General features: G+C 34.3%; 3 protein-coding genes across 3 annotated transcripts; 2 read left to right on the forward strand and 1 right to left on the reverse strand.

Moving 5' to 3' along the window:
* The first annotated feature begins 952 nt into the window (after window positions 1-952).
* LOC147395147 (bidirectional sugar transporter SWEET15-like) lies at window positions 953-3540 on the forward strand. The gene is made up of 6 exons (XM_086453792.1): window positions 953-1080; window positions 1819-1855; window positions 1955-2165; window positions 2273-2434; window positions 2685-2804; window positions 2905-3540. Exons 1-6 carry the CDS (start codon window positions 1044-1046, stop codon window positions 3283-3285), a joined length of 948 nt encoding a protein of 315 aa, XP_086309918.1. The 5' UTR covers window positions 953-1043; the 3' UTR covers window positions 3286-3540.
* Window positions 3541-5128: 1588 nt separating this feature from the next.
* On the reverse strand, window positions 5129-6613 carry LOC147395148 (GEM-like protein 5). Its single transcript, XM_086453054.1, has 3 exons — window positions 6257-6613; window positions 5883-6157; window positions 5129-5465 (listed from the first exon to the last, which is right to left on the reverse strand). Exons 1-3 carry the CDS (start codon window positions 6537-6539, stop codon window positions 5265-5267), a joined length of 759 nt encoding a protein of 252 aa, XP_086309180.1. The 5' UTR covers window positions 6540-6613; the 3' UTR covers window positions 5129-5264.
* Window positions 6614-12661: 6048 nt separating this feature from the next.
* On the forward strand, window positions 12662-14854 carry LOC147395149 (uncharacterized). The gene has a single exon (XM_086454463.1). The coding sequence runs from the start codon at window positions 12839-12841 to the stop codon at window positions 14780-14782; it is 1944 nt and encodes a 647-aa protein (XP_086310589.1). The 5' UTR covers window positions 12662-12838; the 3' UTR covers window positions 14783-14854.
* The last annotated feature ends 3887 nt before the right edge of the window (window positions 14855-18741 follow it).

Below are 18741 nucleotides of genomic sequence, written 5' to 3' on the forward strand. Positions count from 1 at the left end.
CAAATTAATGAAAGAGGAAATACCGTTTACAAGAGTTCATCTAAGGAAATTTCATTCCTCTTGTAAGCTATTCCATGTTCTTCACACCCACACCCACACCCACACTCACTCTCTCTCTCTCCAACTTGACCATCCAAGCCAATCCACATCCAATAATACCAACAAATACGATAAGAACATCATTATTTTATTATTTCCAGTCTTTTGTAGCACTAAAGCTTCAAAGGAAAGAATGTCGTCCGTGCAAATGAGATTTTACCTTAACCACTCTACGATAAAGTGCATGAACACTATCAAACGAAAAAACCAATAACAACCCAAAAAAAAAAAACAAAAAGAAGAGAGAAAGAGAGCATACAATAGCAGTTACAGCTCGAACTTGTTGGGTAGATTCGATTTCTTGTGCTGTTCATTTCTTTTTATTAGTAGAGTTTTAACTTACGTAACGGGCATAATCTTTGAGATTAAAAGGGTAAAAGACAGAAAATAATAAAATTAGGAAGATATTATTTAAAAAAAAAGAAGGAATAGGTTCCGAGAGAAGAGTACAGGCAATAAAAATAAAAAACATTTTTGGACTTCATCCAAGTTATTGAAAATGGATGGTCATGGTACGGCTCCCTTGAGATACACCTTTTTATGGGGAAGGGCATTAGTGTATATGAAGACATATACAATTGAGTATGCCATCTGGTGACTCATTTTATCACTGACTGTAGATTTTTTTTTCCTAGGATACACCAGTGCGTGTATTTATGGGGATGTACATTGTGTATCCCGAGAAAAATCTATGTTTCTATCAACATGCCACGTCTGGGGGGGGGGGGTATATCAGAGGGATTATTCTTAAGTTTAAGTTGGGAGGAAGGATATTACCGTACGCCACCTACTAATATCCTGCCACGACAAGAATGAATTAAATAGTATACTCAAACCCACGTCTATTTAATGTCTCTAAACCATCTCTAGTCCACACCACATGAGAGTTTCGAGTATTAGTTTGAAGAAGAGAGAGTAACGTGCTTTAGCTGGTACTTGAAGAGATGACCACCTTCCCATGTTTTATCTTTGGAGTCTTAGGTAGAGAGATTGAAAGAAATATATATAGCTTCATTTATTAACTTTTATCTTCTTCTCTCAATGATCATATTAATGCTTCTTTGGGTTTTTCTTCTTATAAGGATTAGATTTATGCTTTTCTTCCATTAGGGGTCTTCTTCCTGGTTTCTTTGATTTTTTTTTTTTTTTTTCATTTTTTGAGGATTTAAGACTTCCTATTCACCCCCCCCCCCCCCATCAATACAGCTTATTGCACTTACCTCCCTGGTTTAAAACAACTTCAGTTGCCTTCTTGACCTTACCTCACCTCATAGTTTTTCTATTTTACGTCAGGGATGGGTTTGAAACGAATAATTTAATTAAAAAAGTGGACAATTTCATCATGTCATGTAAAAGTGTGAAATAGATATATATATATATCAAAGGTAAATTGGGTAATTGTTCTTTTGGTGACAAGTTGGGAGATGACCCACAACCTCATGCTTTTCTTCTCTAATTTTACTTCATCTTCTCTATTGATTGGTAATTCTCAGAGAAAATTATCATTTTCATTTTTTGTCGTGTATGTGAAATTATATGTTTGGAAAAGTTGTATTTTCCCATTTTATATCAATTTGCCCACATAGTCGTACAAATCCCAGTGAGCACTAAGTTCAGGTCAACCAAGCTTTACCCACTTAACACAGCATGCATTTGTTAACCTTTCTTTTGTACAAAGAAAATGACTTTTTTTTTTTTTTTTATTGCAATAAATATCAGGGAATGTGGTCTCCTTCATGGTGTACCTTGCACCACTGTGAGTTTTTACATTCTTTTTTAATGATCAACGTTGTTAGTTATTTATTAATCGGGAAGTTAGAGGATTAATTACTATTAAATGTTAATTTCATTGCAGGCCGACATTTTATCGGATTTACAATAAGAAATCAACCGAAGGATTCCAATCGGTACCTTACATGGTTTCATTATTTAGTTCCATGCTTTGGATGTACTATGCTCTCATCAAGACTCATACTCCATTGCTCATCTCGATTAACGCGTTCGGATGCTTCATACAAACCATTTACATCGCCATATACCTGAGATATGCACCAAGAAAGGCTAGGGTATTACAAGAGATCACTCTCCCTCACTTTTTAGGATTTTTTCATTCTATTTTTTTACAAGTTCGGTAAGATTTTCTAATGGAGAAGGTTTGAATTTGGAGTTGCAGATCCTTACTGTCAAGATGCTTCTGTTGTTTAATCTGGGGGTATTCAGTTTACTCCTTCTCCTTACTCTTCTGTTATGGAAAGGTTCAAATCGTGTCCATATTCTTGGATGGGTTTGTGTTGCCTTCTCTGTTGCTGTCTTTGCAGCTCCTTTAAGCATTATGGTGAGGAAATGCATTTTTTTTTTTTTTTTTTGTGTGTGTGTGTGTGTGGCTTTTCTCCTAAAAATGAGAAAGAAATGCTGAGGTCTAAATCTAACACGTCGTTAGTAATCTTCAAAACCATGTATATACTTTTAATAATGTTGGATTTTTTTAACTCAGATTTTAAAATTCCAATAATTTAATTGTTCCATTTGGTAGTTATTGTTCATCTAATTAATATTTTTGGATTGTTGTCTATTCTGTTTTGCAGAAGCTGGTCATAACCACAAAGAGTGTGGAGTTCATGCCATTATCTTTATCCTTCTTCCTCACATTAAGCGCGATTATGTGGTTCCTTCACGGTTTACTACAAAATGACAAATACATTGCAGTCAGTAACCTACAAGTCTTCATTTCGTTTATTATTTCAAATCAATTATGTTACTCTAAACCTAATTTCCTCCATGCATGTTTTTTTGTTTATTTGATAGATTCCAAATGTACTAGGTTTCTTTCTCGGGTTACTTCAGATATTACTCTATGGAATCTACCGGGACACCAACCAAGTTAAAGAGACGGAGAAACAGCTACCTGAACCTATAGGTTTCGCTCTCGGGTTAATTCAGATGTTACTCAATGGAATCTACCGGGACACCAAGGAAGTTAAAGAGATGGAGAAGCTACCTGAGAGAATTGTCGACGTGATTAGGGTACGTGCAATGGGGAGCGCTGATGTCCACCTGGTCGATATTCAACCAAATCATGATCAAAAGAAGATCGGTGTAGATCAAAAGGTAGATGAACAAACAAGTAAAAGTGAGAAAAGCATGGGGGCCAAAACCGAGATTCAACAGAATGAACTTGAAGTTTGATTCACGCATGGTTATAATAAAAATATTATCCACTAATTTATTTTCCCTTTCTTTGTTTTTTTTTTTTTTTTCCTTCTTTTTTCGCTTTCTGTTGTGAGCTTCAAAAATGTACTGGAATCGAAGTGTGTAAGAGAGGATGAAAGACATCAATGCCCAACCTCCTTACTCATCAGTGCATCATCTTGTATTGGGTAATTCGATCACTCCAAGATATATATATAAATATATAAATAAAAAGTGGCAGTTACTCTGCTATTTGTGAGTTTTAATGGAGACCCTATTCTCTACTCTAGAGATTCAAGTTACTTCATATCTAACAGATGCAATGCTTTTGCTTGAGCTATCGGTTTGATCATTTCTCGTCACACTGAGCAAGAAATCAACCATTACATATCACCAATCAAGGTATTTTTGGGCATGCAGTAGATCAATCATCAAAGTAACAAATTATATGATAGATCGTACATGGGTGAAAATAAGACCCTCTAAAAAAATTCAAAAAAAAAAATTCAAAATTGGGACTTCTGAGGTTACTAGGAGCATGGTTTTAAAACTCGATTTCGTGTCTCATCTCATCCATGATAGATACCGAGTCGTCTCAAACAAGTTTTCTGATACGTTTGAAACGTCTCATTCAAAAAAATGAAAAATGAATGTGGTTATATCTCGTCCGAAAATTTGATTTGTCCGTCCGTCTCATCTAGGCCTGATACCGAGACGACTCGGGCGATACTTCTCAGTTCGGACAAGTTTTGAAACCATGGCTAGGAGTTAAATTATGATTAAATTAGGCCCAAAACACACAACTAAAGGAAAATGATTCATATAAATGGACGCCCAACAGAGATACACCCTCAGACCAAGCCTAACCCTTTTAATAAATGGGCCTGGGCTGGTTGGTGTCAATGTGGACGGGCTGTATGAGACTAAAATAATGGAACTGCTACTGGCACCCCAACTTTTACTTTTCACACACCTATTTCTTAAATTATTTATCACCCCGTTCAAGATTTAAACATGCTCTACAAACACTACAAAGGTTTGGCTCAAATTATTTCAATTGTTGTAACAACAATTATGATTAGGGTCATTTAAAATCGTACCTAAAAAATAGAAATCTTGCAAAAAGAAATGATATAACTTCTATTGGCACCTCAACTTTTATTGTCAACAATTCATTTACTTTCTTCATTTTTAATTGATATGTAAAAGTAAAAGTTGGGGTGCCAATAGCAGCTCTCTAATTAATATAATAATGTTGAAGAATCCGACTAGCCCTTATTAGGATAGTGAGATAAAAAAAAAAAAAAAAGCTTTACTAAGCCTCATCCACCATCAAAATACCTGGAGAGTCGTATAGCAAGTCTTCAAGATTCATAACAAATCTCGAGGTATTGTTTTACCAATCTCGAGATCTTTACCAGGCCTAGTAAGGCCTTTTTCCTCAGCATCTTTACTAAGGAAAGGGTTTCCTCAGCTTGGTGTGGGAGCTGAGATCTGATTTGCCTTCATTTCCCTAATTTTTCTTGTTTTACTGATTGATATTTGGTCTTTTACATTTAACTTTGCCATTGTTGTATTCATGGCTGAGTTTTAAAACCTGGTAGAACTTGGGCACTCTCATCTCATCTCGAACGAATTAAACTGTTTGAAATTGATTTAAATAAATCTCTTACTACTTTATTTAATGAGAGAAGACCACATAGATGTTTGTTTCCACCAAAATTTGGAGGATAAAAAATGACCCCACTTTTACATTTAACCCAACTATTATCAAATCATTTTTATCAAAAGGAATATAAATTTAAATTGCCAATTATGGGAGAATAAAAGATAAATTACGAAACATATATATATATATATATATATAAATGTGCATCTAAAAAGACAAGAACACAAACTATTATTAATGTTACATAGCAACTTAAGTATTTAAAGCCCACTCGTATATGTTTTAAGTGTAAACTGTAAACCAGACACTAGTGGGTGTGGTGGTGTGTTGCCCTACGGAATTCTTCCAAGTTCTCTGAGAGATGTAGAGATGCTTTCTCGTAATTAACAAAACCCATGAACCAAAACTCGTGATCATCAATGGTGACAATCTGGATATATCTCTCTGATGGATTCTCCTTCATGCTTATAGGGTATACTGCCTTGATCTTGGCCAATGGTATCATGACCTGCACAAATAAACTACTTTATAAGAGTTCCACATATCAATGGATATGGGTTTAACTTGGCTATTATAGGCCCAGTTTGTCTGGCCCATCTTCGACCTTAAACAGCTTGGCCCAAACTTGTAAAGTGTTATGGGCCTATATTTAGTTACTAAAACCCTAAAAGAACTTTTTTTTTTTTTTCAAGGACCGTGCCTAAAAATACAGATTTCGTACAGAATGTTTGGGAATGTCTTAGGAATATCTGGAATCTTGGCCATATTTCTAAGAGAGATTCTATTGCCACACTCACTTTTGGTAAGAGCAACCCCATTCATAAGAACACTGAAGAATTTGCACACATATTTGGGTGCTCTTAGTAAAGTTGGTGTGGCAATAGTATCTCTCTATTTGTTTTTTCTTATTAAATTATAATTTTACCTTGTAGTACGCCCAAGCTTCTTGACCTGAGGGGGCAGTGAAACAAAGGGGACGATCGCTACAGAACGCAACGTGAATATTCGAGAGATAGAGTGTTCCAGCAACTGGTCCAGTGGACGTGGATAAATAACAAGCGAACGTCTTCTTTAGTTTCTCGTTTGGTTCAGTTGGGAAAGTTTGCTTGTAAAGAGATTCGAACCCACCTTCTGTTATTGCCTTCGCTGTCAGGCTCACCTTCCCCCATGCAACCTCTGTTACAGATGACCCCGTTTTCACTACAAAACAAATAAAACTGATTTAGAATTGTGAACCGTCCATTTTTTTTATCTTCTCACCGTATATATCGAGAGAGAAAGAGAAAGAGGGAGACTTACGGTTTTGCCAGATATTACGAGCGAGGGTTTCAGCCTGGTTAGTCCAAGTGTTGAATTTTTGGATAACTGGTTCTATAGGATTGTTGCTTGGCTTATCAACTGGGGTGTACTGAAGGTAAGGGTGCTCCTCGGCGCACCATAAGGCAGCCTTCTTGTTGCTTGGGTGAGAGGAAGGAGAAGCAGGTGGGCCCATGATGTGCGTTCCCCATTTCTCCACATTAGGATTAGACGGTTGAGATGAAGGTGATAGGGAGGGTTGAGGTGCTTCAGTTGTGCTGCTCATGGTTTGGTCGGAGGAATCAACGAACGAGAATACAGGATCGTCGTCTGCTGTGGACTTTGATTTTTCTTCGGGGGACGGTGTGAGGGAACGCTTATTTATGTCAGTAATAAGGTGAAGTTACGAGAATGTCCTTGTTTGAAGGAGTTTATTGCCGTTTATGATCCGGTTATTCAGGCGCTGTTAAAAGGGTATTCATGTCAGGGAATTTTGTGCTTCTATATCCCTCAACCTACAAAAAAAAAAAAAAAAAGGTTCCACGTGTGGGAAGAAGATACAAGAAGAATATGGTATTACGTGTTAAGTTTCTGGAACCTACTGTCCGACATATATCTTGTTCACGGCACACCCACGTGTAAAAAGAATGCCAATGGAGTCCCAAATTAACATTTGCTTACAATGTTAAAAATCAAATTGCCCAACATCATTATTTTATTTTAAGCAACTAGCATACTCAATCGACATGTCTGACGTGATAGGCTTGAAAATCATACATCTGTTTTTCTTGAGATACATGATTATCATTTTTCATTAAAAAATGTAAGTTTGCATCCCGAGAAAATCAGAGCCACAAACCCTAAGCCTATCACGTCAGGGGGGTTGACTGATTATGCCACGTGCCTAAATCCGATAGTCACGACTCTTATTTTAAGAGTCTGCTGGGGTGACATTGGATTTATTGCGATTTTTGGCATTTCTAAGGTGGAGGTTCGCATATAACTATAGATGTCATTTCCTCGTGATACAAGTAAACACATTTACGATTATGTACGTACCTCCACGTTAAAAATGTAAAAAATCACAGTTAACTAACATTATTGTTATTTGAATTTCTTACTTTAATCCTTACCATTGGTGTTTCAGTTGTGACAAAACACACTTCAATCCACAACTAATGCTCTCCATATAGGAAAAATGGTTGAGAAAAAATTGTACTAATTCTTACATGACAGATAATGATCTCTAAGAAATTTGTGCGTGCTTCTCTTATCTAATATATCAGTAGAAAACTCGTGTTTTTTTCACTTATTTTAACCATTCCTTTTAAGGAAAGTCTCAATCGTGGGTTGAAACAAAAAAATTATCCTTAATCATGTGTCGGGATAATTTTTTGTAACTATATGTATCTCAAGATTTACCTAGGTGCACATATTATTTTATTTTATTTTTTTGCTTTGGCAGGCCGTATGTATTAACCACCCTAGCATATGTTATACAATTACATATAATCACTTTTATGTGAAGGAATATATAAAGATTCAAAGGTGTAACCTGGTGAGCAATTCCAGTCGACCTTACCATCTCAACTATATATATATATATATCAGAGATTATATAGGTGCACATATATAGCACCTCTCAACGTTGATCAATCAAATGATACTAATGTTCAAGTTTAACATACCATAAGATAAAAGAGACAAAAGCGATGGTTCCTCGATGTTTGAGAATGAGCAATTGTATCAAGTATCAAACTACCAACTCTTCTATTAAAAATAACCTATAAAGAACCCATTGGCAAGTTCTAGAACCATGAGGTGCTAAGAAAAAAATAAAGCAAGATATTTAATAATTATATTAATAAATTAGTTAGAATGTTTTGTCAATAGAAAACTTATAGATAACAAATTCACAAGAAAAAATTAGGAAAAACACAAACTTTTCTAAGATCATATCCATCATATACAAACCAAATTTCCTCATCCAAGTCACTTGAATATATGAACAACTTTCACTATTATTCTTTTGTTTTGCTTTATGATACAAAAATAGCCTGGCCGTTATAATTATTGTTTCTTGTTTCTCAATATGAGTATTCCTTCTCACTGATCCAAAATCCATGAAACTAGTAGAATCTGTTGCTCTACTGACACTTGTAGAATATTCCACTGAAACACATTGCTTAAACTTGAGAAGAGAAGAGCAAAAAATAGTGGTTTACTTGCCGTAGGAATTATTTTGCTTCATGGGCATATGGATCCGAGAAACAGATTTTTCACGTCAGCGAGGATTCCCCTTCTTGGTTCTGCTAATGGACTACCATAAGGGAAAGCATCATCAGCAACAATGATGCAATCTCCACTTACAATCTCTATCACCTAAGAAGAAAATCCAAACAAAGATGGAGAGGAACATAATGCATATATGTATTTTTAATAGAGAACCATTGCTTGAAAGCTTCACTTAGTTACTTTTCCTATGAAACTTTCAACAATAAATTCCACAAAATTTTACAGTATTAAGTTGTGAAGAAGATTCCATCAGGAATAAACATAAGTACTCATCACTTCCTATAAGAAATTTCAATTCATAGCCAAATATTATCATAGAAATTCATCGTTGAGAACCATATATTGACTTAAAACTCTTAATTTTGAACAGTTTTTTATTTTGTTGTTCGATAGGTGCCTAACTGCAAAAGACATCAGAACATAATTATAGTTTAGAACAATAAATTAAAGGAATTGAGATTAAACTCAAAGAAGACATAAATTAATCCAAGAATACAACAATATTAAGGTGTGAAAACTATCTTCAAAATAATCCTTTTATTTTGAAATCTTAATCAAATTAAGTTAATCATGCTTCACAAGCAAGAATCCAACAACATACATTTGGTAATTCCACAATGAATTAAAGGTTGAATGAAGCCGCGAACAACGTGCAATGGTAAACAAATTGAGTAAACATACACATAAATGCTTAATAATAAATAAGTGATGGGCATTTAGAATGGGGGAAATTAAAATGCCATAACTTGTGCCTCATGGAACCAAAATCCAAAATAGACAAAGTAGAATATGTCAAATATCAAAAAAATAATGGTATTCCTGTACAATGAATACATGTTTGATACCGTAAGAACTCCGAAAGGGAATAAAAAAAATTCAAATGATCCTTCCTACCTCTGCAAAGTGCTAATCAGTTTTTTTTTCTTCTCAAATTAAATAAACATTTTCATCAAAAATAATATTTATCAAGCTTACAATAAATTAAAGCTTTATCAAACTCATAGTTGAAATGAGTTTTGCGGAGTTAGAACATACAAGTATGGAGCAATAAAAGACTATTTCATGTGGGATACCACAACAAAAATGATCTTTCATATCATTTTTATGACGTTTTATAAAACACAACGCTATGAATTCTTCGTGAACTATATAGAGTTTTAATTTGAAAACATTATAGAGTTTTAATATTATTATTCATATTATTTTTTGTTTTACATATGTATTTATCATTTTAACCTTAGAAATAAATTAAAATCCAATTAAATCTTTCTCTTCTTTTTAATCTCCCCAACACTAAATAGAAATATGAAAGAGGAGAGAATTTTTTCGTAATTTTAGTCAAAAAATAAAAAAGAGTATTTTCAGTAAAAAAAATTTACATTTTACTGTTTTTATCATTTTGGTAAAAAATATTAATTCCGAAAACAGTAAATTACCGATTTTGGAATTAATTGCTACAATTTACCATTTTGGTAAATAGTCAAAATGTGTTGGTAAATTTTCCAATAAAGTATAAGGTGAGTTACCAAAACATTCAATTAAGATTAAAAAATTATTAAAATGACATAATGTTCATTTTAATTTGACATTGGCAATTTAACATTTTCGAAATTTAAATATTCAAACACGTATAGGGGTTCGCTATGAATTTTCCAATTTTCCATCCACGGTTTTTGAAATTAAAATATTTTCGATAAAGTGAAAGTTTTATTTACTATTTTGTAAAGCAGAACTTTATTTTAAACTGTTTTACCATGGAATTAAAACGGGGAAAGTTTTCACTTTTTTATGGAATAGGGAAAAAAAATTCCACTTTAACAAAAATTATTTTAATTTCGAAAATAGTACTTTATCATTTTTCGAATAAAAATAAATAGTTATTGTTTGTTGGAATTTTCCAATTTTTGTCTACGTTTTTAGAATTTTATCAAAAAAAAGTTATTATTAGAATATATATATCTCTCTCAGTGTAGCATTTTTTTTTTTTTGAGTAAATAAAAAAAACACGTCACAAAGCCAGTTTTAATTAAAAATCAAATCTTTCATACTATAATTAATGAGAGAACGGTAGAAGAAGAGTTAAAAATTTTGTTAGAACCCTCTTTATAGCATGACACGTGGTTTTTTGTATTATTTCACATCCTTACTTTTTATCAATATTAAGAATACCTCTTTGGATATGTCATGTGTAATTCAAGGAAGAGGGTTCTATCGAATTAGAAGAGATTTGACACAAAATGCCCCAACCTTTACATTTAACCCACTATCAAAGTCATTTTTGGCAAAAATAGTAACATTTGGGAACGACCCTATAGTCATGTTTAAGGTTGTTTATGGATCAGATTGATACTGGATTAAAAATACAATACTTTATTAAATTTTTCAATGAAATAATAATAAAATACTTGTATTCTATTTATAATATTATTACTGGTAACCAATCATCTAAGTTCTACATTAAAATATTTTAAAAAATAATTAAATATTAAAATAATAATATGAGCATTTGAATACAAACATTTTGTTATTATTTAATAATAAAAAACTAACCTACGAAACGTTGGGCACAATGGCCAAGGCATCCCTCTCAAAAGAGAGAGGTCAATAGTTCAAGCCTCATCATTGGCCATCCAGAGTGACTTATCTTTGCTTACCTAGTATGTGTGGTTGTATGTATATGTAATTAGGGGATTTGGGCAAGAGATATGATGCCTCTCCAAGTCGGGCCCACACGTCCAGAACCTCTTCATAATTAAATTTTCAATAATTATTTTATTCATAATAAATTATAAATAGTTATCATTATATTTCTAAATATTATTATTAAAAATTAAACTAATTAAAATCAATATAATTAAAACTAGATGTAGGCTATCACAATATATTAGATATTCTAATTCTTTTCGACTAAATGTTTGCATACATATCCTTTCTTATTTTTTTCACTCTCCCCCACTCCTCACTACTAAAAATTCATTTCAAAGTGATTCACTCTTGGGACAATTATAAAAGTGTACCACAATTTTGTAATTTCATATTTTTAGAAAGAGTCGTGATTTTCCGATTCCCCCTCTAACATACGCCCCTTTCAGCTCATTAACGTGGCATGGGCTAGAATAATCTATTTTTCATCAAGATACACAATTGTACATTCCAATAAATATCTGCAGTTGTGTACCTAAGGAAAAAATCTACGGTTCTAACACATGCCACGCTCGAGAGCTTATGAGAGAGTATGTCAGAGGAGGATTTTAGAAAGTCATCAATTACTTTTTTAGAAAGTTAATTTTTTTAAGATAGAGTTTATCTCTGAAAAGGATTCTGAATCTAGAAAATCCAATTTGGATTGTTATAAGAGATTCAATCAAATCCTTGCTTGATCTAATCTAACCAATTTTCATGAAAAATATGTTTTATGTGTCACAATGCATTTTAATATAATACATCTAGTTATACTCCAATAGGATGTATTATACTTTGATTTTATAGATAAACAATCATACATCCTTATTCAAAAAAGAAAAAAAACCGATTGGGCTGAGAGTATTAGAGTTAATAGGATGCATTATAATAAGGGGAAATGTTCAGCAACAAACATTTTGGCAAAACATTTTTCAAAACATGGGTTAGAGATTTTGGAATGGGCTGATTTTTGGTGAGGATGATCTCTACGATGAGGAAATCATCATCACCAAAAATCAGCCCATTCCAAAACTTCTAACCCATCAAAAATGGTTTACAAATAATGGACGGTCCACGATTTTTCAACTTGTAAACATGGGGCTAGAAGTTTTGGAATGAGCTGATTTTTGGTGAGGATGGTCTCCTCACCGTAGAGATCATCCTCACCAAAAATTAGCCCAATACCTCTAACCCATGTTTTGAAAAATATTTTGTCAAAATGTTTGTTGCTGAATGGGACCCTATGATAAGATACATTGTGATACATAAAAATATCTTCTACAAGATGATCACAATAAGATTGGATTGGATTAAATTAAGGTTAGATCGAATTTATTAAGAAAGATATGATACAGTGTATCATAGAACACCATATCCAATACCCATTCCTCTTGACAAATAGATCTCTAGGAAATTAATAGTCTTTTATCCCATCTCGACCATTCGATTATTCTACAAGAGAGATAAGTAGTTGTATATCATATTAGTAAGAAGTCGCTTAGAAATGTTCGGAAATTGAACTCTGTAAACTTGGACCCTAAGCATTCTCCTCGCCATAAATACATAGAGAAACCAGAGACCACTCATCAAATTTAAAAACTAGTCAAAATGGCCCCTTGTTCACTCCTTGGTCCACCTGAAATTCATCTTCAACCCCCTGAAAGTCCTGCAGATTCTCCTGAAATTCATCTTCAACCACCTGAAAGTCCTGCAGATTCTTCTGGAGATCCTTTCATGGTCAATAATTTTAACACCACGGAAGTGTTGAAGGAACCACCTATGGGGTTCACAGAGAACCGTTCACCAACTTTCTTATCCACAGGTAACCCGTGCCTTGATTTCTTCTTCCACGTGGTACCTGACACACCACCGGAAAATCTGACCCACCGGCTTGAATTGGCGTGGAAACACGACGCTCTTACCACTCTCAAGCTTATCTGTAACTTGAGAGGTGTCAGAGGGACCGGAAAATCTGACAAAGAGGGGTTCTATACGGCGGCTCTCTGGCTCCACAAAAATCACCCTAAAACCCTAGCTTGCAATGTAAGGTGGTTTGCAGACTTTGGTTACTTCAAAGATTTGCCAGAAATTCTTTTTCGATTACTCGAAGGTTTAGATGTTAGGAAGATCTCAAAGGATGAGAGAATGAGATCTTCCAAGGGAGGAAAATCGAAAAGCAGAACAAAATTGTTCCACAATAACAATCGAAGAACATCCGAACAGAGAGTTAAATCTACTATACCTCAAGAAGAGAGAATTGCGACAGAAATGAAGAACGTCAAGATCGAGATGGAAAAGGCGAGAGAATCGAGAAAGAAAAAGATCGCCTCCATGGCGAGACAAGCCGTTGAAAGGTATAGCCAAGATCCAGACTATAGGTTCTTGCATGATCGAATCTCTAAACTCTTCGCAGAGTTCTTGATTTCTGATCTCCAGTTTTTGAATTTGGGAGAGATCGGTAAGATCAGTCTAGCTTCCAAGTGGTGTCCATCTGTGGATTCTTCTTTCGATAGATCTACGCTATTATGTGAGAGCATCGCTAGGAGAGTTTTCCCACGCGAATCGTATCCAGAGTATGAAGGGATCGAAGAAGCTCACTACGCTTACAGAGTTCGCGATCGTCTTAGAAAGGAATTCCTTGTTCCGCTACGTCAAGCCTTAGAACTACCAGAGGTCTACATGACCTCGAATCGGTGGGACTCACTTCCGTACAACCGAGTCGCCTCAGTCGCCATGAAAACATACAAGAAGCTCTTCAAGAAACACGACGAATCACGATTCCAAGAGTTTTTGGAGAACGTGAAGCGTGGAGAGGCAAAGATCGCTGCTGGAGCATTGCTTCCACACGAGATATTAAATTCCTTACATGATGAAGATGGAGGTGAAGTTGCAGAGCTTCAATGGCGGAGAATGGTGGAAGATCTCTCCAAAAAGGGAAAATTAAGAAATTGCCTTGCAATCTGTGATGTTTCGGGGAGCATGGAAGGGACACCAATGGAAGTTTGTGTAGCTCTTGGACTGTTAATTTCAGATCTGAGCGAAGATCCATGGAAGGGAAAGGTAATAACTTTCAGCCACGATCCTCAAGTCCACAATATTGAAGGAGACAATCTTCTCTTAAAGACTGAATTCGTGAGAAAAATGGATTGGGGAATGAACACAGATTTCCAGAAGGTTTTCGATCTGATTCTGCAAGTCGCCATTAATGGAAACTTGGAAAAAGACAAGATGATAAAGAGGGTTTTTGTGTTCAGCGATATGGAGTTTGACGAGGCTTCTCTAAACGATTGGGAGACAGATTACAGAGTGATACAGAGGAAGTTTCAGGAAAGTGGGTACGAATCATCGATTCCAGAGATAGTGTTCTGGAACCTTCGAGATTCGAAGGCAACTCCTGTGCCCAGTCTACAGAAGCGGGTGGCATTGGTTAGTGGGTTTTCTAAGAATTTGCTGACTCTGTTTCTTGATGGTGGTGGGATTGTGAATCCAGAGACTGTGATGGAAATGGCGATATCAGGTCCACAATACAAGAAACTTACTTTGCTGGATTGAGTTCAGTTGTATAACTTTGAAAATTTTCTAAAGAAATAAAATTAAAAAAAGATGGTTTGAAACTTTGAATTATACTAATCTTATATCTCTGTTGCATTGCATTTCTCCATTTAGTCAACAAATCAAAATCTTGGTCTCCATCATGGTTTTTAAACTCGTCCAAGACCGAGATGTATCGACCGAGTTTACTCGGTATCAGAGCTGAACAAGACCAACTCACAAAGTCATTTTTTTTATCGAGTTTTATGTCTTTCGTTATATTTTTTGAGTTATCTCACTAGAGATCTCAAACATATTGGAAAACTCATCCAAGATGACTTGGTATCAGAGTTGAACGAGACGTGATACTAGTTTAAAAACTATGATTTCCATTCAAAGTTTCCATTTTTTGAATCAAAATCTTGAATTGTACTAATCTTGGTCTTCATTAGGATTGCGTCAGTCTAAATGATTGGGTCGCTTTGATTACGTAGTCTCATTTTTTTCTCCCCTTGATTCTTCGGAGTTTGATTGACCTTCACCTCCACATTTTGGTGAATGTTGTCTCCTTACTTCTCTTTTAAAATTTAAAATCACTTAAATATGCTTTTAACTTTTCACCCAAAAATGAGAACGATGACATCTTGAAAGTAACAACTGGTAAATCTTTGAAAAAATTACTTAAAAGGATCCTCACAGAAGGGATTTTTTCCAAATAATACCTAAGTTTTGCAAATTAATTATTATTATTATTATTTTTTAATCAGTTCAAATTAACTTGATAGGACATTTCATAAAAAATTTCTTTTTTAATGGTCTTTCATATTATCGAGCTCATAATTTTTACCAGACTTTTTTATTGAGTTCACATATTTTAACTATTGAATTCACCACTAGTTATTGTTGAGTTCATCATTTTTTACTTACTATTGTCGACACTTTCTTAATTATTGTCGAGTTCACACTTTTCTTAAATAAAAATTGATGAACTCGACACTATTAAAACTCACCCATTTGAAATTTTCAACTTTTTCTAACTAAAATTTTGAGATAACAACTTGTTTAAATGATTTCGACTCAAAATAATCATTATTGATTGATTTTCATATATAAAAAAAAACTAAGAAAATAAAAGTGAAAAAATCCTAATTTTTTCTACATACATCTTCATAATGTTTGAAAAAAAATCTTTGAAAATGACTTCTTCTTTCTTAAATTTTTTCTGGCGGAATGAAGTCTTTGAAACTCGATTAAGATGTCAAAAATCCAATTTTTGAATGAAAACGATGAGTTCGCACGATTAGGACATTCAATCATGAGAAATGTGAGAGATGAGGTCCAAAGACCACTTAGAAAGAAAGGTATACTACATGTCCTACCAAGTAGCCGTTGAAAACTTTGGTACTATTTAGAAAGAAGTCCCTTAACAAAGGTCTGTGAGGGTCTTTTAAGTAATTTTCCCTAAATCTTTATCCAATAGTCAACGTCATTGTCCCTCCACCATTCCCAACATTCCATCTATCTATTCCAAAACTCTACATTTTTTTAGGGATCAACTAGTTGCACACCAATAGTTGTTGGTTGCACTCTAGCATAAAAAAAATATTTTTTTTAACCTCAATTTTAACCTACTAAGTGCACTTCATTATGGCAACCTTACGATTTATTATGGGCTTATTCATCTTCTCATAATTTCTTATATGTTTGTCATCTATTTTCCGTGATATTGATTTTGCTCATGTTCTCTTTGGCACTAATTAAAAGTATTGATTTTCCAATCCGTCGACATGGACTCCAACAAGTTTCTTAAGCCTCACAATGACTTTAAAATTGTCAAATTGATTTGTCAAACCAAATATTTGGGTGGTGTTTGTTACCGCTTCAAAACGCGGAGTTCACTGCGTTCGCGGTGAAAAATTGCGATTTGCAGTGTAATTACCGTTTGGTAAAAACGGCGTTACGAAATTGCGTTTTAAAACGCAAATTTGAGAAGTTCAATAGAGGCGCTTTTTTTTTTTTTGCGTTTGCGGGGAATTCATCACCGAATAAACGGTTCGTGTGTAAAGTCTATTTTACCCCTGCCCCTTCTCTCTATTCTCTTCGACATAACCCTTCTTCGACCGAAGCTCTCGATCTCACCTCTCTCTCTCGCACACCTCTCGGTCTCTTTCTTTCTCTCTCTCTCTCTCTCTCTCTCTCTCTCTCTCTTCTCTCTCTCTCTACTTATTTTCTTCTCTTCTCTGTCGAGGAACATCTCACACAAATTTGCCTGAACCACAGATGTCTCACAGATCTCTCTGTCGCTAAGTTCTCTCTCTCTCTCTCGAGTTTCGCACAGATCTGCATGAACGAAAGAGTTCGACTTCGTCTCTTCTTTCTCATCGATTCCCAATCTTTGAATTTTTTTTTTAAATTTCTTGATTAATCCATGGAAATGGAGTCTCTTTCGAATGGCGATTTAGTCTTTACAGTCGCATCAGTTCCACCATTGAGACTGAACAACCTAGCCTAATCGCTGAAGCTCGAACACCATTTATTGAGGGTTCCATTTGAACAGTTGAAGAAATCGATGTGAACGAATCATCGGATCGTGGAGAAAGAGATTTTCTACTGTGATCTGAAGTGTCTCCGAAGCTGCAAATCGCGAAATCTCCAAAGAAGAAGTTGTTCATCATCTCACTTCACTCGTTTCAAGATTACAAGGCCTCCAAAGAAAGGTAAGTGATCTTAATTATTTTGTTTGATTTAATGAGAATTACTAGAGATTTGATACCTAAATCGATATTTGATGGAATGAAGAACAATCAGTTGGAAGAGATTAATTTGTCTGATTTAGAAAGAATTAGGAGATATTTATACCTAAATTGGTATCTGATTCCATGAACAATCAATTAGAAGAGCTTAATTTGTATGATTTAGTGAGAATTAGGAGAGATTTAATACCGAAATTGATAACTGATGGCATGAACAATCAGTTGGAAGAACTTAATTTGTCTGATTTAGTGAGAATTATGAGATATTTAATACCGAAATTGATATCTTATGGCATGAAGAACAATCAGTTGGAAGTGCTTAATTTCTCTGATTTGTTTGTTAGGTAATTTTTTATATCTTTGTTGGACTGTATCACTAGTGGTATTCTTAGGAAGCATCTAGTGCAGATGCCTTTCAGTTTAAGCGACTCTATATGAGAATTAGGCTTGTTTTACTAGCTCCATGATTAGATAGCCGGTGATTCATTAGGTTGATGTCTGCTGTAAAATAGTATCAAATCCCTTAAGATGGATCTAAAATGTCACCCAAAGGGACCGTAAGACATTTGAACTTTTGTAGGATTTGGATTATACTAATGTCTACTGAAAAAGGTTGGCTATGATTAAGATAAGGTCTTTATGCCCAAATAATATTCCAATAAAAGTTTAGAAGTTTTGTTATCAAAGGTGGAGCTTAGGCCTAGATGGAAAAAATGGGTGCCTAGACATCCGGGTGCCTAGGTGACACCCACTTTATATAGAAAATGAAAAAGCAGGGTTTTTCGTAAATAAAACGATTACTTTTCAAAATTAAGTGATGAAGTTGACACTATTTTAAAAGGCCCTCACTTCATATGAAAATAAGCTTTAAACACTATACTTTGCTTATATGTTTTTTTGATAAGTATAATTTAGATTTAAGAAAGAAAGAATTGAAAAAAAATAGAAAAGAGAAGGCCAAGATAGTCCCTCGGATGTTTATTTGATGGATGTTAATGTCACTTTAATTAAATATTTATAGGGGTATGCTGGTAAATTTTTATGCAATGTGGGTGCATTATGTTAGATTGCGTATTATCCAAGTATTTTGTTTATCAGGAAAATTTCATATGTCTATTTTTAAGAGGAGATGCTGCCGAAATTTTTATAACATTATAAATTTTTCTATAATTTTTTTTTTAATTATAAATATTTTAAAATTAATACAATAAATTTTTTTTTAATTTT

This window comes from Akebia trifoliata, chromosome 9 (assembly GCF_017979445.1).
Source record: "Akebia trifoliata isolate Shusen 1 chromosome 9, ASM1797944v1, whole genome shotgun sequence".
Classification (NCBI taxonomy): domain Eukaryota; kingdom Viridiplantae; phylum Streptophyta; class Magnoliopsida; order Ranunculales; family Lardizabalaceae; genus Akebia; species Akebia trifoliata.